The sequence below is a fragment of the Neodiprion lecontei genome, chromosome 1, assembly GCF_021901455.1.
Source record: "Neodiprion lecontei isolate iyNeoLeco1 chromosome 1, iyNeoLeco1.1, whole genome shotgun sequence".
In the NCBI taxonomy this organism is placed as follows: Eukaryota; Metazoa; Arthropoda; class Insecta; order Hymenoptera; family Diprionidae; genus Neodiprion; species Neodiprion lecontei.
The window spans coordinates 4,703,211-4,726,118 of record NC_060260.1 but is presented as its reverse complement, the minus strand read 5'-3'; the positions used below and the strand labels follow the sequence as shown (position 1 = coordinate 4,726,118).

General features: G+C 35.1%; 4 protein-coding genes across 6 annotated transcripts; 1 reads left to right on the top strand and 3 right to left on the bottom strand.

Annotated features, from left to right (window-relative positions):
- Window positions 1-104: 104 nt before the first annotated feature.
- LOC107226353 (complex I assembly factor ACAD9, mitochondrial) lies at window positions 105-2,520 on the bottom strand. Its single transcript, XM_015667144.2, has one exon. The coding sequence runs from the start codon at window positions 2,342-2,344 to the stop codon at window positions 452-454; it is 1,893 nt and encodes a 630-aa protein (XP_015522630.2). The 5' UTR covers window positions 2,345-2,520; the 3' UTR covers window positions 105-451.
- A 160-nt stretch (window positions 2,521-2,680) lies between these two features.
- LOC107226357 (double-strand-break repair protein rad21 homolog) lies at window positions 2,681-7,940 on the top strand. Of its 2 annotated transcripts, none has more exons than XM_015667149.2 (12): window positions 2,681-2,825; window positions 3,253-3,422; window positions 3,576-3,805; window positions 4,015-4,198; window positions 4,350-4,509; window positions 4,616-5,038; window positions 5,295-5,515; window positions 5,786-5,971; window positions 6,050-6,442; window positions 6,617-6,751; window positions 6,878-7,033; window positions 7,448-7,940. In XM_015667149.2, the coding sequence occupies exons 2-12, from the start codon at window positions 3,279-3,281 to the stop codon at window positions 7,571-7,573; spliced, it is 2,358 nt and encodes a 785-aa protein (XP_015522635.1). In that variant the 5' UTR covers window positions 2,681-2,825; window positions 3,253-3,278; the 3' UTR covers window positions 7,574-7,940. The 2 variants fall into 2 exon arrangements, with proteins under 2 accessions (XP_015522635.1, XP_015522633.1); XM_015667147.2 differs by having other exon boundaries at window positions 2,681-3,146.
- A 515-nt stretch (window positions 7,941-8,455) lies between these two features.
- LOC107226359 (T-complex protein 1 subunit alpha) lies at window positions 8,456-12,873 on the bottom strand. The gene is made up of 10 exons (XM_015667152.2): window positions 12,682-12,873; window positions 12,460-12,545; window positions 12,246-12,374; window positions 12,067-12,164; window positions 11,864-11,974; window positions 11,195-11,600; window positions 10,871-11,073; window positions 10,281-10,473; window positions 10,026-10,189; window positions 8,456-9,932 (listed from the first exon to the last, which is right to left on the bottom strand). Exons 1-10 carry the CDS (start codon window positions 12,752-12,754, stop codon window positions 9,722-9,724), a joined length of 1,674 nt encoding a protein of 557 aa, XP_015522638.1. The 5' UTR covers window positions 12,755-12,873; the 3' UTR covers window positions 8,456-9,721.
- A 670-nt stretch (window positions 12,874-13,543) lies between these two features.
- On the bottom strand, window positions 13,544-22,732 carry LOC107226356. 2 transcript variants are annotated; one of them, XM_046732418.1, is made up of 13 exons: window positions 22,540-22,732; window positions 22,335-22,453; window positions 21,734-21,895; window positions 21,364-21,561; window positions 20,816-20,935; window positions 19,027-19,138; window positions 18,784-18,907; window positions 18,571-18,706; window positions 18,312-18,368; window positions 17,091-17,216; window positions 16,693-16,946; window positions 16,363-16,550; window positions 13,544-16,285 (listed from the first exon to the last, which is right to left on the bottom strand). In XM_046732418.1, the coding sequence occupies exons 2-13, from the start codon at window positions 22,351-22,353 to the stop codon at window positions 15,985-15,987; spliced, it is 1,797 nt and encodes a 598-aa protein (XP_046588374.1). In that variant the 5' UTR covers window positions 22,354-22,453; window positions 22,540-22,732; the 3' UTR covers window positions 13,544-15,984. The 2 variants fall into 2 exon arrangements, with proteins under 2 accessions (XP_046588374.1, XP_015522632.1); XM_015667146.2 differs by lacking the exon at window positions 18,312-18,368 and having other exon boundaries at window positions 22,540-22,730.
- Between the last annotated feature and the right edge of the window lie 176 nt (window positions 22,733-22,908).

Genomic DNA, 22,908 nt, shown 5'->3' with positions numbered 1-22,908 from the left:
TGAATATATCTGTTGATTTGTTTATTTGTTGAAGTACAACATGATCTTGGTAACGTGATATTCTATAACCTGTACCAAGTGTTCATTATTAAAAATACCTCTAATAAAACAATTACTTCTTTATTTCGCATCTACCATTCTAGGTAAAATATAAATATTCTACAATAATCACCTTTGATATCAAATTTACTGTTTGTAATTTAACATGGATCGCTTTGAGACAACTCTGATAAAAGTTAATACGAAAGATGTGCAAAAGTTTCATGTGAACTAAATATAAAATAAATATGTAAATGGATAATGTACAATATAGAACATTTCAAGTAGTCACATTACTTGCCGTAAGTGATAGAAGGTGATTAGCTGAGCACTTATGCACTTATTCTGTCCCTCTAATATAAGTTCGTAAATCATACATACAATGATTCATTTTCAAACTTTTAAACCGTCTTCAGAAATTCTTTTTAAGAGGATGTTCAGGGAAGTATCCATGCTGTTCAAAAATCTTCTTAGCAATTATTCTGTACACATCATCGCAGTTTCCTTCGTCTCCTAATTTGATTTCCTCATGATTTTTCTTCACTCTCCTGTGAGCATTCCAGCAAATACTATGTGCCATAACAATATCCTTTTCCGAGAGTCTGAGGCCAATGCAATAGGAGCGAGATGCTCTGCCTAGAGCTGCAGTCATCATGTAAATGTCAATTGCCATGTCGGCTAGCCTTCGTAATTCCATATGAGCTTCAGTAACTTTTGTGCCATGTGTAATCAGCATTTGTTCCGCCGCATCGTGCAACCAGTGAACAGCAGCTTGGAGCAATTTTGCAGAGACTTGGAGAGACGGGTGCAGATATTCATCCAAAGCGAGGTCTGGCCCATTGCTTGAGAGAAATACTTCTTTCAACAGGAATGAAGGAAACATGAATGGGTTCCTGTACTTTTGAATAGTCTCAGAATTAATAGACCCTGAGTGATGAAGACCCATTACAGCTATATACGTATGCAAATCTATACTCGACTCATTGTATAACGCTAATCCTAAAGCATCCAGATAGATTCGTTCATATGGACTATCCTTAAGGTAAGTTTTTCTACCAAGTAATTTCAGTCCCTGTAAAATTTGATCTACACATTTGTTCATCGAGTAAGCTGCAACAATGGCACTTTCGACACTGCAGTTTTGGTCTTTGTATTCGTCAATCAATCCAGTCGTCATATAGGTCATACTTTCAATTGCATATAAGTCAGTGCTCATTTTAGCAATAATTTCTTTTGCAAAATCATAGGTCATTATTTGTTTATCATAGTGTTTTCTTTCAATTGCGTGTTTTGTTAAGATGTTAATGAAATCTTTCAATATAGCTATCACCTGCGATCCGATACATTCTTTACCTAAGGTGATTAAGTCTAACGCAATTTTTGGAGCACCTCCAATTAAGCCTAGTAGATTTTCTCTTGGCACAAGGGTGTCTGTAAAGTTAACTTTGTACACTTCTAATCCTCGTTGGCCAATGTTTTCAACTTTCTTTGAACTGTCGATTCCGCTATTTTCGCGTTCAATGATAAATATAGTGGGTATATCTGGCCTATGTAGCGGGTCGTTAGTTTCTGTACAATTAGCAAGAACAATAAAACAGTTAGCTTGATTTCCATTCAAGACATGAATCTTTTCAGCATTGAGCTTGTAGTATCGTTTGCACTCCGTTCCAACTGCTGTAGCATTAAGCGGAATAGCATCAATGTCTGTATTGTCTTCGGCCAATGCAAGAGTTGGGATAAGTTCGCCACTTGCGATCCTTGGGAGAAATTTTTGTTTCTGTTGTTCGGTACCGTATTTTAGGATCAATTCCGTTGGCTCGGTGCGGCTAATCACATAAGAAGCTAAAGAGGGGTGTTTACCAACTACTTCAATTAATCTGGCATATTCTGTACTGTTTAATCCAATGCCCTTATATTCCTCTGTGATGGTAGCGCGAAAAACACCAAAATCCTTGAGCTGCTCCACCAGTTCGTTGGATATCACATTTATATTTGACTCCTTGACTTCGAGGTTGCGATTAATGCAGTCTTCAATTGGCGCGAGCCATGCGTTGAACTGATTTTGCCTCTCGTTTGGTTGAACTTCGGGGTAGGCAAGCAGGTCATTATCGAATCGTCCGATAAATAAATTCTTGACGAATGGTTCTCTCTGCGGTTTTTTCTGCGGCAACGGCGCCAATTTATATTCTTGACTCGTTATTATGTCCTCTGATTCTTCCGCAGCCTGGGTGAAACGTCGGGCAGAAGCGTAGCTATACTTCAAGTACGACGTATGCCGCCTCAGCAACATTCTAGTCGTTAACATTTCATCAGCTGATTTATTACTTCGGTTTTACGAACGAATCTTTCACTTTATCCGTACGAAACTGATTATAACCTCACAGTTTCGATTTGTCGTAATTCGTCGTCTGCCGAGTGCCGGTTATAACCTATGTTTCGGTATGACGTTAGATTGACTACCATAGCATTTTTTACCTGTGTTCTTTTACCAGCCTACTTTTTTTAGTTCCAACAATAGACCTCAGAGTACTCTACATAGGTCTTAGAGCATACATAGACATATCACTACGATGAAACTGATGAAACTCAACCGAGTGCTGAGGTTTTGTTGTGTTTCGGAACGCCCGGTAGTGCAGCGGAATTACAGAACATCCGGATAGTGAAGACGCGGTCGAGGGTTACGTTTACATGTGTCAATAGTTTGCGTCAACAAAACCGAAGTAAAAAGTGGGATTAAGAAAATCATGATATTGGGGAGTACACTGGGGTTAAACTGAACCGTTAGTGTAAGATAAACCGCCTTATAATTGCAATGAAAACATTCTTTCAACACTGTTTACGGTGACCGCCAAAATTGGGACGCCATCTTGAGCACTCTTGTTGACAGTTTATCAAACTATGAATGAAATATTTGTATTCAAAAGTTTTGTGTAAATACTTTACGGAATATTTTTTTCTATATACATTATTTTATCTTTAAACGTATCATTCGTTCCGAAGTATTATGTGATTTGTTTTCCAATGATGGGTTAACCGCAATACGAATAACACAAGCTGGCAAACAATCTTCTTATGAAGATAATATAATGCCTGGTGGATAGTTTTGGGTGCGTTGTATTACATCGTTGAAAAAGTGAATTCGCTCTCTGCGTGCTAAGTTGGACTGAGAGAAGTCTGAACGAAGTTCCAAAAACTAACCTAAACTTTTTGTAGGAAACACATAGCAAGGAGCGCCAATCATGTTTTATGCACATTTTGTGTTGGCCAAAAAAGGGCCGCTAGCCCGTATCTGGCTGGCTGCTCATTGGGACAAAAAACTTACCAAGGCACACGTCTTTGAAACAAATATAGAGAAATCTGTAGACGGCATTCTGCAACCCAAGGTAATAATGAATCTTTGATACGAAGCATCTGTATCTATGGACCCATATTAGTAGCTTATAATCACGTGTCGTTGCATGTTACTCCTTACATTTTTATCATACACATGTTGCTGTTGCAACTACATTGATAATTTCATATTTGTATCTTAATAGGTAAAGATGGCCTTAAGAACATCAGGACATCTTCTCTTGGGAGTGGTGCGTATTTATTCTAGGAAAGCCAAATATCTTCTGGCAGATTGTAACGAGGCTTTCGTCAAAATAAAAATGGCGTTTCGACCAGGAATGGTTGATCTGCCGGAAGAGCATAGGGAGGCTGCAGTCAATGCAATCACTCTGCCTGAAGTGTTTCATGACTTTGACACAGCTATGCCTGAGTTAAAGTGAGTGCTAAGATATTGACGTCAGAATGTTTTTCAGTTGAATCAAATTTTTCACACATATGTTGTCTCTAAATAAAAATGCATTTTCCTAAGCAAAGATATGAAATGGGACATGGGTTAAACTACTTATGATGTAATAACTGTATCTATCGCTAAAATTCTAGAACAATTTTATTTTTATTTAAATGATGCACTTTTCAATATTTCAGAGATGTAGATATCGAGGCCCAATTCAGTCTGAACCAATCTCGCGCCGAAGAAATTACTATGCGAGAAGACTATGGCAGCTTATCTCTTGTCACACACGATCAGGGATTCGGAGATATGAGTTTTGATGCAGAACCACCTGAGTTGTTGAGACATGCTACTACAATGGAGCCTTCCCTCGATCAGGTATGAGTTGCTAAGGTTGCTAATCGAAAGGTTTACTGGATACTTTGAGACAGGATGAATCTTTTTGCTTCATCGTCTTTATCTCTAATCCTATCTTGTTACCCAAACATGTAGTCAGTGATCCGATGATAATAAAGTATGTGATTTCCAGAGTCACATGCTCTTCAGCGATGGACCAGGAATGGAAACTGCACTAGAGCCGAAGGATAAAGAACCTGTCGCTGGTACTTCAGCTGCAGCACAAGCTATGGATATCGATACTCCAATTAGAGATGATGGGTTTGGTGGTCACTTGGGTCAAGATATAATTTGTAAGTTAATTACTGTGTAGTTCTATTTCACAAAAAGAGTCTCCATAGAGCTCAATCTTTTTTCTCAATCAATTACAAGGTTTATAGTAATAACACTGATTTATAGCTGGAGGCCTATTCGAAGGAGGTCTCTTTGACGAAGCACCTATGGGAGAAGTTGCAGTACCTGAGGTTAGCGCGATGGGCGATCAACAAGATGTAGCAGCAGCAGTGGGTCCACCTCCACCGACTAACGAGGACTCGGATGAGGATATGGGTGATCACTTTGGTGGGCCTCCATCTCCTATGGGTGGTGGTATGAGCAGCACAGATGGCTCTAGACCAGCCACACCTGTTGCAATGGGTGATGATGCAGGCGGGAGAGTGAGCGTAGCTAGCCGTCGCTTCACTCCAGCACCTCCAACTGTCCTTGAAGAACATCCAGTAGATGCCATTGAGGAGGCTCAACCCCAGCAGGAACAAACTACTCTCCTTCATGATGAGGAAGAAAGTTTTGCTCTAGCGCCAGTCGATGCATCTGCCCTGAAAGGTAAATTAGATTTTGTTTTTTTTTAATTCATCACTAGGTATACAATATTCGGCCAAATTGAAGAGTGATATAAGTTAGCTAAATATATATAATGAGCCAACATATTAGATGAGTTGATAGTATCAATAGACAGAAAAGAAAGGCTACAGACTACGAATTAAAAGATTAGAAGGCACGGTTTTCCTATTATTGGTTAATAAATCTACCCTTATGTCCAATTTCGAAATGTGTTGAAAGGTACTTTTTCGACTTTCAGGATTCACTAAGGCTAAACGTAAGCGTAAATTAATTGTTGATGAAGTGAAAAACATCTCAGGAGAAGAAATGAAAGCTCAATTATCAGACACTAGCGATATTATCACAACTTTGGACTTGGCTCCTCCCACAAAACGCTTAATGCATTGGAAAGAAACTGGTGGTGTTGAAAAACTATTCGCTCTACCAGGCAGACCTATACCCGCACGTGTCTTATTTAAGGTAGAACTTTTTTTGGTACTTCATTTAACATTAAAATTTATCAGCAAATATCATGAATACCATGTGTTAATATTGTATTACTACTATCTGAGAAAATTTCTCCAATAAGTTGAAATCTATTCTTAGTTGTTGTAATTTGGCAGTTTAAATTTTATCCGGTAAAAGTAACATGTTCCAAAAAATTTGGATACGCAAAAATTAGTCCCAACCCTATTATTTCAGAAAAATTGGATATGTATAATAGTTGAGATATAATTTTAAATTCTACAGAATTACCAACGGCATTTAACCAGCAAATCATATGACCATGAAGATTTTGCTAGAATCGGGGTGGATGAAGATGGTATGCAGTTAGAACAAGTAAGAGATGCTGCAGACATGGATGTAACAAACTTCGAACAGAGTATGCTTGGTAAACGTATGAGTCGAAAGCGAAAGGCACCATCGGATGAGGAGGTCAGTATAAAAAAGTGATTGTGATCGATACTTGCATTTGACTTTCTTGATTTGCCATTAACAATAATGCTTTTACAGCTCAAACAGCCTTCCACTCAGCAACAAACAGAGTCAGAAGTTTCCCAGACGTCTGTTGCTAGCGAAATGATGGAAATCCCAAGCATAGTACCACCGACTCCTCTCCCTCCTCCAAGGTCACCGATACCTCCAGAAGTATCTTTACCACCTGAAACATCAGTTGCTGACATTAGTGCCATCCTTCCATCAGTGGAATCTATTGAGGCAATGTCTCTACCTCCTGAAACCCCATCTCTCAATAATGTCGAGATGCCTCAGATTCCTCCAGCCGAAGTCAGCTCGTTATTAGGTACAGATGAGCAGCAGCAACCACAAGTGCTACCAGTTCAGCCTGAAGATGTAAGTCTACAGCCTTCAGAGCTTCCTCAAATGGAGAATATGGGGTATGACCAGGTGAGTTATGGCTGATGTTACATTTAATTGTCGAATTGTTATTAGATTGTCAAGTTATGGTTAACTGGCAGCTACAAATGTGTAACAAATTCCATTTCTATTTTTTTTTCCTTACATTATTAATGAATTCTTTCTTCCTCTGGTCATCCGCGAATGTTGTTTTCTTTCCTCCAGGCTCAGACGCAAGTACCGTTTTTGGGGTATGACGACCACCAACCACTGGCTCACACGCCTGGCGCGATATCAGAAAGAGGTCCAGCTACTCCTTGGAATCATGAAGATTATGAATTTCCCCCATCTGTTGGTCCAGTATGTGAAATAGTCATATTCTTCGACATTCTCTTATTCCTTAGTTTATGTCAACTGAAGACATCATCTTTTTATGACTGTCTTGTGATTGCCTTGTTGTTAATTGATGTTGTTGTTATAATACAGCTAGAGGAGCAGCAAGTTGATGAGACTTATGAACAGTTCGAAGAACGAGTATTGAACAAGAGAGCTGGTCACATGTACCACGTAATTAAGAGCAAACTAGAGACCAAAGACAGTCTGACACTTTCTGAGATGGCATATAGAAACAATCGTAAACAGGTATGGATTAAGACATTAATTGTTATTTACTTTATAAATCATCGCAGAATGTTGATGATTTCAGAACGTGTAATTGCAGCCTCGTTGTCTTTGAATATAATATTGTAACCGGGTTTAGATGACTACTTGATTGTCTGCAAATAACTTGGGTTCCACTTATTCTATGACTATTGATCACCGATCTAGTACTGTAATATATATGTATATATATATATATATTTGAAATTCGTCGCGTCGTGTAATATATATATATTATACATGTGTATATATAATAATAAATCTTTACTGTTTATACATACGTATATATATAGTATGTATAAACGGTAAAAATTTATTAGTGTCTTTGCTTTACTCAAATTTTGTAATTGTGTCGCTAATTTGTCTCTTTCTTTATATTTTTGTTTTTCTTTACAGGCTGCTCAGAAATTCTACACATTACTAGTTCTAAAAAAATTTCAAGTGCTGGAACTAAACCAGGAATCATCGTATGCTGATATTCTGGTAACCAAAGGGCCCAAATTTGAAAATCCTGCACTATAAGTGTACCTTCTGTTATCCAACCATAAATGAGGAAAACTTATCGCCTGAGTTGTTTTTCGCAACTTGACTGTAACGAACGTTACAATTGTTATTTGCAGAGTTCGACGAGTTAAAAATGGAAACTATAGATATATTTTATAAATCGCATAATTTCTGTTAATCTTGTCAGTATAAATGGTCGGTCTTGGAATATTTATTTAACAATATTCTTTTATTTTTGACAATAGATAGGATTAGCTAAAGTAACGTTTCTACATTGCTTTCATTTTCCTTTTGAAATCACGTCGAATGACTATTGAGTCATTTAAATTGTAGTACAATTATAATTTTCATTAATGTTTTACAGTTTTCATGTTATATTTAGTTTTTTTTTTTTTTTTTTTTTTTAATTTTTGGAAAAATACTGTTTTTTCAACCAAATAAAAATTGTGAGTGCATATCACTTCATTAGTTTTAATTTCTATTTAAAACAAAAAAAAAAAAAAATTGGTCTTCAACTTTATTTTTATGCCGACCGGGCAGCATGTCGGAAACTAAGAAAAAACGGTGATTTTAAATACACGTAGCAATTCTAATCAAATAGTTCGTCTCTTCAGTGTAAATACCATAAGTTTTTCTCGCAATCGTACTCCTTGAGAAAAGAATGAATTTCTGCTATTCGCGGATATTTCATTGCTGGAAATGAAAAATGTAGTGAGTACTTTTCATGTTCACCATGAGTTTTAGTTATACGTATCATGAAACACAAACCTGAACATATCGACAACCTTTGTCGAATGAACTTATAAAGTGGAAAATGTCTATGGTTTTGGATCTGGTTGGGTATTCCTCGTAAAATGACGAAACATTTCACATTTACAAACTGATTTTTTTTTAATCAAGTTATTTTCAAATTCATATATTTTTATTAATTTTCAAGCAGTAGGGAAATTTCGATAAACCTGACTTATCCGATTGAAGATACGAAGAATAACAGTAAGCAATGTACATAATAAACTGGCGCTGATGTAAAAGGTATACAAAAAGTGTTAACGAAAACAGTTTTGCTGAAAGCACTGACTTCCAAAGCTAATGAACTAGGGTCTACTGTCTTCGATTTATAGTATATTACAGTATCAATTAGCTTGTCGCGTTGCCGCCATAATTTTATACCACATTTTTGACTAATTTTTGACGAGCGTTAAAAAATATTCTCTAAGTGTTAAGCACTAGCCGAATTCGAATTTGTCAAAGGTATGTACCCTTGTATACTTATCCTTACTCTCGCCCTGTTATTTAAACAGATCCAGAGGTAAGTTTACAAGGGTCCAAAAAGGGTGCACACTGCAACGAATTTGAACGCGGCTAGCATGGTTCCAGTGTACCTGGGGTACCTAAATCCAGCCTGTACCTGATGCTTGCAAAAAAATGTCTTTACCTGTGGTGAGCCAAATGGTGGAATATACTATACAATCTGTCATTAATTTAATTTCATCATTGATAGAAGTGATCAGATCCGTAACTCAGTGCTTGGTGATTTACATTTTAATCAAAGCTTCACTATTGTAAAACTTCATTTCTCATTCTATATCATACCCAACTTGATCTTCGTGAAGTGAACATTGGTTATATTTGATTCATTTTTGTTAAATTCAATAATGTAATGTACTCATCTAATATAGATTTAAGATATGAGATCATTAAATGTAATATATTATTATATAAAAATTGTATTGATTAAAGGGATTCTGGAAATTGTAGTTTATTATCTGCAGTCATGCATATTCTATGGATCATTAATTATATTAAAGAGTATATGTTGAATCTAAGGGAAAAAACCGTATTGCAACAGTTTCCACAGTTTCTTAAATAAAACATGTTTACTCAAATCACACAGGTACGTCCTTAGGTATATCAAAACTCCTTGAAATTTGTTTTATAAAGCTTTATTTATCAACTTTATCGTTGTTGTTAGCAAATCGGTTATTTTTTATTAACTTAAAAAATGAATGTGTGACAATGTACGTCTCCGGTACAACGTTACCCTAATTAATTACGTGATAGTTACGTTAATTAAATTATGCGTGTCCATGTGACGTTAAGAAGTCCTGCTCAATAATTCAATGAGAAGTTGAAACGAAAACAAGAAAGCTTAAATAACATTCACTCTTATCCGTCTAGATCACCGGCAGCCATTGCGTCCTGGTAGGATCTATCATTGCTTCGCTCCGGATCTAATTTGATCATGTCGTCAATTCGCAGAATAGTAATTGCTGCTTCAGTCGCAAACTTCAAAGATTTTATCTTAGATACTGCTGGCTCCAGTACGCCTGCTTTTTTGTTGTCCTTGACAACACCTTCAATCAGATCAAGGCCAACCCTTGAAAAAAATTATTCATCAATTATAAATCATTTTCCCTCTAAAAGTTAAGAAATGAGGATTATCATTGATTTAATTTGAACAGAATCTTACCATTTAAGATGGGCGTTATCAGCCTTGGTCTGGCTAGAATTATGATATGCTCTCAATTTAGCAACAAGGTCTGTTGCATCTTGTGCAGCATTGACGGCTAATGTTTTTGGTATAACCAGGAGAGATCGAGCAAATTCTGCAATGGCCAGCTGTTCTCTGGAACTCTATCAACATAATTGTTTTATTTAATTAATTTATAATCCAACTTTATCTATAGCCTTAATAGAGATGTAATATATAATGTTAGGGACCAACCAAAGACGTTGCAAAGTTTTCAAGATAGATTGACAAGGCAGCTTCAACGCAACCACCACCAGCCACTACCGATTTGCTTTCGAGTACTCTCTTCACGACACATAGTGCATCATGCACAGATCGTTCCATTTCATCACAATAGAAGTCGTTCGGACCACGCAAAATCAGGGAAGCTGCTGTACGGGCTTTTGGGCTGTTGAATTTAATTAGAAAATGTAAATTACTTGATTCTTTATAGCTATTGAACAAATTGTTTAAAATTGTATTGATTTAAATATAATTCGAGATTTTGAAGTTGAACATGACACAAAAAATCATACTCAATGTATTGTCTTTATGTTTAGAAAGTAATCCGTGTGATGAAGTATCAAACTCCAATGTCCACTAACACTTAGGAGTAACTGACATTTGGAACAATACAGTTAATTTTATATTCAGATATTATGATAGATAATTTAGCTGTCTGAATTTTTATGTTAAATTTGAATTGATACTTAAGTTAAATATTTTTATATAATTGTGCTTCAACAAAAAAATGGAGATTTGTCCAGAGCAAAAAGGAAAAAGTACGTGGGGATAAGATATTATACCCTTTAATAAGGATCAGCTCATCGTCACAAACATTTTCTTGAACAACTTCTGCAGCCTCGCCTAAGAAGTTGGCATCAAAGCTTTCCTCTCCTTCCATATTCGTCAAAGACGTAAGGAAGTGAGCACCAGTTGCTTTGGCAATTCGTTTCAAATCAGCTTTTTTACACCTACGAACTGCCAATGCACCAGCTTCGACAAAATACTAAAACAATCAAGAAATATAAATCATGTGAGCAAAGCCAGGAATATCGGTAATAACACCATTATAATGAAACTTCACAATTAATAATATTCTATACTTTCAATAGAAAATTTGGAAGTACCTTAAGACAGAGGTCGTCGATGCCGCCACTAACGAGAACAACGTTAGTGCCAACAGAAAGGATTTTTTGGATACGTTCCTTGGTGATATCAGATTCACGTTGACGAACGCCCTCCAATTTTTCAGGATCAGTGATCAGTACTTCAACTCCCAACTTCATTTTGGCTTTCTGAAGCGAAAAGTCTAGGCATGCAATTTTTGCATTAACTATCTTCTTGGGCATCGCTTGCGATGCCACTGTACAATTTAAAGCATAACCGGGCACAAGGATAGACTCGCGTGCACTCTTTCCATGAGCTTTTAACACATTAACAGCTTTCACTGGATACAAGGCTACTCCTCTGTTATCATGGATTTTCACAGCATTCGCTGCATCCACGACCATATTAGCAAAAAAGTCCGCATCACTATATAATTTGTTAAGAAACATACCAGATTCCTTTCTTTTTTTCACTTTGTTCGATTTCTCAAGATGACTTAACTCTCCAACTTTGAATTTGAAGATATTCTATGTCCAAATATATTTAAGTAATAGTGATTTACCATTTAATATATAAAACTAATTTACTCAAATTTAGAACTGGTGCCATGCTAAAAGTTTACCGAACAGTAGTAGTAATATTTATTAAAAAAATTAATCATTTTTTTGTGATAGGTAGAAAAAGGATACGCCCCGATAATCTTACTTGACATTGACGTCTTGGCTACATTGACCAGACAGTCTCTGCCGAGCTCATCAACTCCGATAGTCAAGTGTTCTTGAATATACTTACACGCTTCTCTGCAAAGAATAAGATGATAGACACCAGGAAGGTGAGTAAATGTTATAAGTTGTTCCTAAGTGAAACAAAATAAAAATATGAAATTACTTACTTGCATGCAAGACGATATCCGCTAATCACAGAAGTCGGATGAATCTTTTGCTTAACTAGTTCATCGGCATTCTTCAATAGTTCTGCAGCAATAATTACCTGACAAAAGTACGTGCAGTAAATTAACACAGATTTGTTGACGAATCAATTACATCATCTATCAACCGTACATATGCTTACAACAGATGTTGTTCCATCACCAACTTCGTCATCTTGAAGTTGTGCCAGTTCCACCAATACGCGAGCAGCTGGATGTTCGACTTCAAGGAGACGCAGTATAGTAGCTCCGTCGTTGGTAACAGTTACATCCTGTGAAATGAGGATGGATTTTTGGAGGTATTTCAGTAGTATCAGATTGTCGAAAATTGATGAAGGTATGTGAAGAAAAACTTACACCGATATCATCGACGAGCATTTTGTCTAAGCCAACAGGTCCCAAGGAACTCTTTACGATGTTAGCGATGGCACATGCTGCCATAACTGTGAAAATTGAACTGCATTTAACGATGTGCGGAATACGCGTAGAATAGTTGTAATCATTATTAGTGGAAAAAGACAAGCTAAAATGGTCACAAAATAATTTTAGTAAATGATTTAGAATAGGTTAGCGTATTACCATTTTGCGTGCGAACTGGAGCACCAGATTGTCTTGTGCCGCCAACGGAAAGAGGACTTGCTAACGTAGACATTTTCACGGTTTAACACACGGACTAACGAGTTGTTGCTTTACTTCGATAGAAAAAGAGCTACCGAACGTGGGTGAGGTCGGTCAAAATCGCGTGTGTGACTCCATGGAATAATGATAATAATCATGCCGTTCGTCTGTCTTGGCTGGTGGACAAACGCATCGTTATTTTTGATTGGTCGATGGTATTAAAATCCAGTTTCTCATTGGTCCAGAGATTTTAAAGACGCCCGATCTCTGATGGCGGTCCTCAACCGCGTGGGTACTGAGGTTCTTTCGTACTTTCTAGAATAAAATTGGAAACGCACATTTTTCAGTTTAATAACTTCGAAAAATAACTGAAGTACATCATTTCAGCTGTCTTAGGAGGTTTTACTAATACAACACTATCAGCAGTATTTTTTCTCTTTTTGCGTTAATTGAACGAGTTCTCAGGTTTTGGATGTCCATATTTGGTCACGGAATTCTCTTGGCTTCATTGTCATGATTCGATGATTCGCAATATATGCTATCCGCGGCACTGCTCATGTATAGAACTTTTTCCAATTTAGAAAGATAAAAAATAAAACTATAAAAGAGCTAAAATGATGTCCCGAAATTTTTGTATGTATTAGTCAAGTTTTTTACAATCTTGTTTTCCATTGCAATATTAACTACTTTTAATGTAACATCAAATTTGTACTTAGACTACACCAAAATTTTAATGAAAAAGCTCTGTTCGAACGCGTGATCCGACATGACGATTACAAATTTTATTATTTTTCAAGCATTAAGAATTAAAGAACGCATAGTATTTAAATGACCCATAAGATATATTTCAACAAAATTCGTCAATGTCTCATAATTAACATTACGGATTAACGTACATTATGGATGGTCGCTGAATAATAAAATAAAATTCAGATACGTAAATGAATCAGAATTAATATAGAATAATTTATCGTTGTACAATAGATATCAGTAAACTAAAGTATATGCTAGAAATACATACATTTTTATTTAGAAGTCGTTTTTTCGATAAATCAGACTCAATGATTCATATGCCTGCATATAGTCATACTAAGAATACGAATACAACCAGTAATAGAATAATGAGAGCAGCATCACTTCCTAAAACACACACGGTTCAACTTTTCGTTATAATTGTAGTAATTTTATTGAATTTGGAACAAATTTAGTCTCGAGCAATACTTACAAGATAGACTGAAACTATAACTAATTATGGCTAATCTTGAAGCAATTAAAATGATTAATCGTGGTAGAACCAGTTCCGCGCAATGTATATGAATAAAGGACTTTGCTAGTGCCTAACGTGTTGCTTACATGGCTACAAACTAGTTTTCAGAAACCTTTTTGTATACCAGTCTAGGAATAATACTTAGTGTTATAAAAACAAATTGACCATGTGACAATAGTAGAAGAAAAGACTAGCATTGATGACAAAAAATATTTGGCTTAAAATAACACAGTTATAAGCACGACTTATAGAATTTACACTCAAACCGCTTTTTTTTTCACTTTTTTAAAAATGAAATTTAGGTAATTCGATGATATTGGTATCAGACCTTTAATAAGAACCTGATGTTTGATTACTTCATAATGAAACGCAAGATTCAAGTTTTCTGTTTATCTCATTGAGTAATTCCAATCGTATTTACCATGCCATTTTCTATCATTTTAAAGCAGTGCACCAGGTCAACAAGTGATCAACAAGCTCATCTGCATAAATCTTAGTTTATAATTAGATATTATCAATATTAGTCACAATTTAGATGGTAAGTAGGTAGTTATAAATAAAATAATAACACAACAATAAAAACTTTCAGACATAATAAATATAAAAATAAATAGAAGTATCTATCCACCAATCTATACCATAATTAAGAAGTTGTTACAAATATTTCCTCTTTGTATCGTGATTAGAAAATATTTACGCAAAGGATGCCATTCGGTCTTATAATCAGTGTAAGAAGTACTTATCTGAACAAAAAGTTTACACTGTTAGTACTTCGATATATAAAATTCTTTGTATCTATTAAACTTGTTCTATATATATGCCCATCAATAGAGATTTTCATCTAACTATATATTAATTTACAACAATTATAACTTTATTCATATTGGTTCTGGGTTGTTAGGAATGAAATCAAGGGGGTATGTCGTATTGGCTTGCGAAGGATGAAAAACACGAACAATGACAAACGAATTTTTGTTAAGTGAAATACCCCCAGAATTAGGAATTAGATAAATTTTTTCAATATAAATATTGATTGAATATGTCAGTGTACGTGTATATGTACTTATTATGAACACATTGACGCCTACCATTCAAGGTTAAACTTTCATTAAACGCTATATTAGTGTTATAGTATTCACTTATGTGCTCAATAATTGAGAGACAACTGGAACGCGAGGTGTGCCGGTTAATTTAATGTACAATGAGTTGAAACATTCGAATAAACATTTATGTATTAACTACTTTAATAACGACTTGACTCTAGGCTGATGAATATGAAGTATTTTCTGCTATTCCTCAACCTTCAATATAGATATATACTCTACTATGAATTTAAAGGTCATATAGTGAAATCCTTATGTAAAAGTTTATGCGAAGGAAACCTCTATGCACCCTAAGTAGAAAAACCAAATGAGCCAGGGAAATAAAATTTTCGTCAGTTTTAAATTGAAGCAACTTGATTACTGATTTCACTGCATTTATAACTGAAATAGCTCGGACAGATCAATGTCGTTGACTACGGTACTAGAAGACTGTTGAAACCAACTCTAAATTGGGAAAAAGTTATTTAGACTATTCATGTCTAATAATGAAATAACATACATTTGAACAGATATAACAATATCGTGTTTTACACAATACTGACTAAGAATTACTAGAAGTTATTAAATGCATTTAAATTTACTTATACTATATTTAAAAGTGGCACATTGGTTTGTGCGTTTGAATCGATAGCTTATTACGCAATAATTTTTCTGCTATAACGTCAAATCGTAAATAATACAACAATATGTAGATATTATAAAATGTTAATCAAACATTTATCCATGTAATATTTTGTAATACTATTCTCACTTTTGTATTATGCATTGTTAGCAAATTATAAAGTCTTGCTACAAAATAAACGCTATCAAATGGAAAAAATGTTAGAGCTTTAAAATCGTAAGCTTGAGTTCAGCATATATCGAAGTACTGATACTTCGACTATTTTTAGCATTTTAAACATTGGTTGGTGGATCCATTGCACATATTACAGCTTTAACTACGCTGGCTGCTGCCAGTGATGCATATGGCTGCCATTCCTTGGCTCTAGAACCATCTTTGTAATCTGAAATACCTCTTACAACCGCAAAGCTTTCGCGACAGTTACCCAAAACACTCTCTACCACCGCATCCATTTCTGCATCAAATGCAAGCACTCCAAACTTGGTAGCAAACTTTTGTCTGAGTTGATCGTCTCGGGCAATTTGACGTCCAGACGCTACTGGAGCAAGATGTATTCGCGGGCAGCCATCCAGTCTGTATAATTATTACGGTTATAATATGTTAAACTGTATGAACTAAAATGGTTTTATTATTCATTATTACAGGATTACCTTTTATTTTTTACTCCCTGCGGAGCAACAGGGTGAGCTACTTCAATAACATCCCTTTCACCAATAGCCATGTACAGTTTATCTGATTCCGGTGCGGGTGGTTGAAAGGCATGTTCAGACTGTGTGCTCAATGCATCTATACCTTCTTTTAAATAAGTTTGCCAAGGTGGTATTGTCCCATTGTCTGCCTGTGTGCGGTGTGAAATAACAATTTGTATCCAACTATTTAATTCCACAATTGCAATATAAACTTTTCGACAGCAGAAATAATTCAGGATTGAATGTTTTCTATGCGGGTTGAATAAATCTTGACTAGCAGATTAAACTCACCTGTGATTTCAGGTTCGCGGCGATTTCCTGTAGTCCTAAATTTTGCGGGCAATATTCTTTGGTTTCAAACAAATAACTTCCGTTTTCATGCATCTTGGCACTTTCGCAATAAACGTAAACGTATTTTTTGTTGAACGGAGTTAAATCTGAGACAACCACGTCACCCAATCTAACATGTTTGTTGTAATCGGTATAATGAGGAACACCTCCACCAACCCCAACGAGAAATACAAAGTCCACTTTTTGGAATGTTCCTGAAAAGATAAGTTGACAAAATTTCATGAACAGTCGTGTCAATAAAACTATTGTATTATACGACAATGACAACAATTATTAATCAGTATAGAAAACGTTAATATAGTAAGTACAACAAGAAGGCAGAAATAGAAAACACCTACCGAGTAATCTAGTAGTTGTATTTCCAGCTGCAGTCATTGCTTCCCTGGTATGGCCAACAGTAGGCAACTTTGTGCATACAATTCTGTGAGCACCAATATTACCCAGTGTGTAAACGTTAGATTCTCCTGTAATGAATGAACAATTAGTTCTATCATGTATACAGATGGATTTTCATCTGAATTTACCCAGTGTATTTAGAAATATATACAATGGTGCTGAGTGCTGCTATTGTGAACTTACATAAAAACAATATTACCAGTGATGAATCGGTGTAGAATAGTATAAAAATACATGACAAAGTTGAGAATATTTTTATTTTATTTTAGGTCTATTTGCTATCACCTACTGATGAAATCAAAAACTGGCAATCAAGATCTATAGAAACTATCGTGTGAAAAACTTTCTTGTATAAATAGCTTTTCGCATTGTCTTTTTTTTTTGCTGACTGTGAAACAGTCCTTTTCATATTTTGAGAATTTCAGTCAACAAATGTCTGAGTCACAGTTCTTAACACAAATTTCAAACATAAACATGAACCCATCACCCCTGCATTACTTATGTTTGCAGACACATGTACGAATTTTAATGACGCCACAGGGAATCTACAATAACAACCTGTAGAATACAAGGAAAAAATTTTGATTTCTGTTCCATAACTTTTTCTTGGTCTAATTAACAAATAATGAGAAAATACGTAAGAATCGAAAAATCTAGAATTGCTACTTGGAATGCGAATTTACCGTCTCAGTTATGGAAAATAGATAGTATATAATAACTAATAACTGAAAAAATACAGACAACGAACGAAAGCAAACATCAATATAAATTATTTCGAATAACACACATTTAGTTTTAGTGAAGTTATTTATAAACGGATACGCACGTCAGAAACAGTTTACAAATAATCAAGAGTGGCAAAAATTGCTCAATATTCCTGTTTTAAATTGATGAGTGATTAAGTTTACAGTAGACGAAGAGCTGAGGTGAATTTTTGGTTTCCAATCAGTTCATTACCACATTTCTGAAAGGTGGACGAAATTTTCTTTTGGGTTGAAGTAAAATATCAATATTATGGACAATACACATCATTACTCCCAAAACGTTTAGCTCAAAACGAACAAACGTGGCACCAACGTCGATGTTTTGTGGACACAAGCGGTTCGCAAGCTATGAATTCATTCTACGTAGCGTTAATTCAATTATATTACAAACTACGTTACCAAACCGACACGTGACTCTTCGTACTCCATCAGTACCATCTGGAGAGCTTGCTGTACCTAAAGTATCATGCAAATTCGTAAAGTGTAACCCAAAAATTAAATGGACTGATCTTGTTCGGACAGAAAATGTTTACAACAATATTTATCAACATTCAAACGTAACTCGACCCTCTAATTCTTCTTTCGCAATACAACTATATTACAAAATACGGCATGTGTAACAACTGTACGATTCAAAATCCGAATCATAAAGACTTACCGACGGTTGTGTAGCGAACGTAAGTTTCCTTATTTTCAATCATTGAATCAACAGCCAGTTTCTCACAGTACTGAGCAGTAATAATAGCTATTGTTGGCTGTTTAGAGCTAACCATTGTGGGCATTTGCTTAACGACCTGAAAATATTGAATGCATGTTAAACAATGATATAATAATTATTTTACCACATAGTTTTCAATTTCCACAGTTTTACCTGGATTTGAGTGTCTTGATGTACAATTCGGGTAAATGCTCCATGCTCCATTGCTTTAACAAGACCCTTTGCTTGTAGTTCTTTCAATATAGCTTCAACTGCAGATTTTTCCCAGCCATATTCCCTATGCGTTTTATTTTTGAACGATAAGTAATGATCGCGTATGCATTGAATGTATTAAGATCTGCATAAATCTAGAGCAATTGAAAGTATTGTAAATTTAAAAAGTAGAGATGGACTTACTGAGCCATATCTACTATGGTAACTGGATTCGGATATGCGGACTCAATTAGTTCAAGCATTTTGAACAAGGTCAGCTCAACGTGTTGTCCGATAGCCGTGTCATCTGCCGATGCTATAAAAAAAATTAATGATCATATTAGCCAATCGTTCAGAATCATGTTATTCAATACACAATAATGTTGATCACAAAAATTTAGCCAATTAATATTATCAGGCATTACCATCACTGACAATCTTCTTACTGTGTCCTGATGCATCTAGACACCACTAGACCAATTAGTCATAGAAAGTTGTTTATAAGCCCTACAAATGGATTTCTTTCCTACAATCAATTCAACTATTGCTATTGATCTCCGCCATCGAATCTTTGATAGCTTGAGATAGCATGTTTACATCCAATGACTGTTTAAATGTTCATTATATTTTTTATATTATAGACATCGCTTCTATTAATACAAATGACCATAACAATTCTAATTCAGTGTAAACGTTAAACTGTGTTCTTTAACTAATGGTAACAGGAAACAGCTGATACTCTATTCTCAGAATTCTATATCTGTTTGGTGTACCAGTTTCTTGAAAATTGCATGTGATGTGCTGCGCAAATGCTCCTACATTTTCAGTAATTCGTCAGAATTTCTAAACGAAACTAAAATAATCATCGGCTATTTTTCATATAAATATTAAATTGGTACAAGTTGAGTGCATTAAAAGAATACTAATATAATGGATTCCGGTTCATGTAAAATATAGAAGCATATTGAAATTCACTTTCATAGAGTACGTTTTTAAAAATTTATATTAGAAACTCATGAAAATGTGACGAAGATTTGGTTTATAAACTGCTATTTGCCAGATTATCTTCGTACTTTCATGGTAATGAGTGAGAAATTGCCATATATTGTATTAAAAAAAAAAAAAAATACAAAATTGTTGTAATTGCTTTATTGATATTTTGTTATATCAAAATTTTGACGAAATAATAAATGCTCAACGAGATAAGTACATACTGTGAGTCTTGTCTAAGAAACACTGTGCATGTTAACCATTTATCTAAGTTATTGATTATCGAATAAAATAATGTTATGTAAACCACAAAGAAAATACTTGTTAAATCAATAATGTTATGATTACCAGCATCAACGTTCAATAAAGTCAGATTGCAATAATTGCGTGGTCATTACATTTACTGGTCAATTGAAAAAATGAATAATGAAAAAAAAAAAATGTACTATGAATGATTACAATTAGCATTGCATGAGGGATAAACGATAAAAATATGTGAATACTGAAATGATGTTAGAGAATCACAATGCATGTCTGAAGAATTTTCAAACCTTTTTTAAATTTACTATGGAAACTAGTTGCTCATTTATTGACCAATAAAGTTTGCTGTGTTACGTGAAGCTGCAGATGAGGATTACCTCTATGTAGTAAATCTGCACTGAAATAGTCAGCTTGTGATCGCAAAAAAAAAACAGTGATTACAGAACACAATAAACGAAAGCCTATCAATTCTATCTAATCGAACCTGGTCGCTGAACATTTTTCTGAGACCAAGGAAGTGTCAATAGTAAATGGCCAAGTTGAGCTGTGAATAACAATGAATATTATAAAGCGTTGCCATGATGTCACCAGTTGTAACGATAAGAAAAATTAGACAATTAATATAATCCGCTATACCAACTCAATTTTCTTTGAACTTAATTGAAGAATTGATGACCTCTGTGTAGATATCTCAAATTCATTAATACTATGGAACAAAATGAATAAAAACAGATGTACTCACATGGTCTAGCCGGAAGCTCAACTGGCTCCTGTAATTGCTTTAGTTCAATCTCGAGCTTCTTGATCGTAGTGTACTTGTGTTGCATTAATTTCATTATTTTCTTTATAAAACCCACATAATCTGAAAAACGAAATTGTGTGTCATGTTTCCTTCACATATGGTCTTTTTGTTGTTGGCACCATAATTAAGTAAGTACATTCAGGATTTAAATTCAATTATCCAGGAAGATTGAGATGTAACAAAGATTCTCATTCCGCTACTCATTAGTGGGGAAAATTTCCAGAACCTCTTTTCTGCCACTCAAAGATGTAGCATCAGCTAGCTATTTTAAGCTTGCAACATCAATAAATCAATCATTCCACGAATACAAGGTTTAAATCTCAGAGAAGAATTGTAAATACCTCATACGGTTATACAAGGTCGCCAAACTTTTTGTTGAAATCTCGAATATAACTTGGCAAGGCATTTTTTAAACGTATAATATATGCATTGCCAATACAATTGCATGATTTTACTGCGTCACTGTAAATCTAAAGTCTGAAATATACCTCTGGGAAACTCTTGTGGGCTGACCAATTCACGGAAAAATTCCTGAGCAATGCTCGGCTGGTCCATGCTGGAAAGCGATTCTGCAAACCAAAATTGCAAAGTCCTTGATTCTTGTGTGTGTTTTCCTGTTTGTGCACTCACAAGAAACACCCTGAATTCCAGACATAATTGAGCAGGTTCGGATGCTCCATTTGATACTGAAAATGATGTGCCATTCAAACTATGTATTGATTTACGTTTAATTTAGGATTTCTAGTTTTACCAGCCACTTTTAAGTTAGCTGCTAGTAAATTACATCTTTCATTATTTGACATGCTTAAGATTAGGATAAGACTTTTCTTATACAGTAAAAGAACATAATAATCGTACCAGCACTAGCTTGTTTGTTAATGACGATTCCTTTGTGATCTCCGCCAGCAATGTGAACTTTGCTTTCATTTTCATTAATTTGAGGTGGATCGATCGCCTGGCGTTCGATTATTAACGTTGTAGAATTGGCAGTTTTGCACTTGGGTGTCATTACAATGTGTTCTGTCAAAAGATGTGTTTCATCAAGATGATGATGGTAGTTGTTTACAATGTTCATAAATGCAAAATTAGAGGGAAAATTCTTAGAGGTAAAACAAGATCAATAAAATTTAAAAGTAGAGATTCAGAAAATTCATTAAGAAATAAAGAATGACGATAGAAAATATGAAGTGGTGATTTACCTGAATTAACCTGATCAATTATGCTAATTGATGACTGAGGAAAATTTTTATACAAAAAATTTTATTGTCAAATTATGTTTCGAGACAGGGAAGCATGCAAATGATTACACCGTAGAGAACATTGTTAACAATCCTGAACGTTGCTGATCTTGCAAAATTACGAACCCCGTTAATTCAAGATTGATTTGAACTAGTTTCGGATGGTTGGAACGAGAGAAAGCGTAATTTTTTGTGTAGTTACTCGTAGAAGTGACACTCACCAGTCTTGTTATCCTCCATATTAATTTTTGCGAGGGATTATGCACTTTGAATTTTGGTTAGTAGCGCGAATTGATAGCTCAAAAATAAATTACCGCACTGTTCTGTTGGGAAGAACAATCTGAAATTAGAATTATCGTATTTTAGAGCCGTAGAAACACAACGTAGACTACACGACAAACGTCGGCACTCAACTGTATTACTTACTGTACCAAATAACGTGATCGCATTGACTGTCACTGACAGAGCCAATGAATCGTGATCCAGATTTGGCGCGTGTATGCATGCATGCATGTACTCACCACTACCACTTGACAGTGACTGTACCGTCAAGTGCAACCACCACTAGCGTGCATATGCTATCTTTTGCTACGTATGTAATATGTATGTACACGGCTTACCGCAATAAATTAATAATATACCTATGTATCAGAGGTTGAATGAGATAAGGTTTTCTTTCAAGTGTAATGTAAAGGTTAACTGACTGACAGCCGACTCGTCCAGTTTTCAACAGTGACTATACTATCGTGAATAATTTCTTGAACGAGAGACGTCAGATGTGACTTTAGAGGTGCC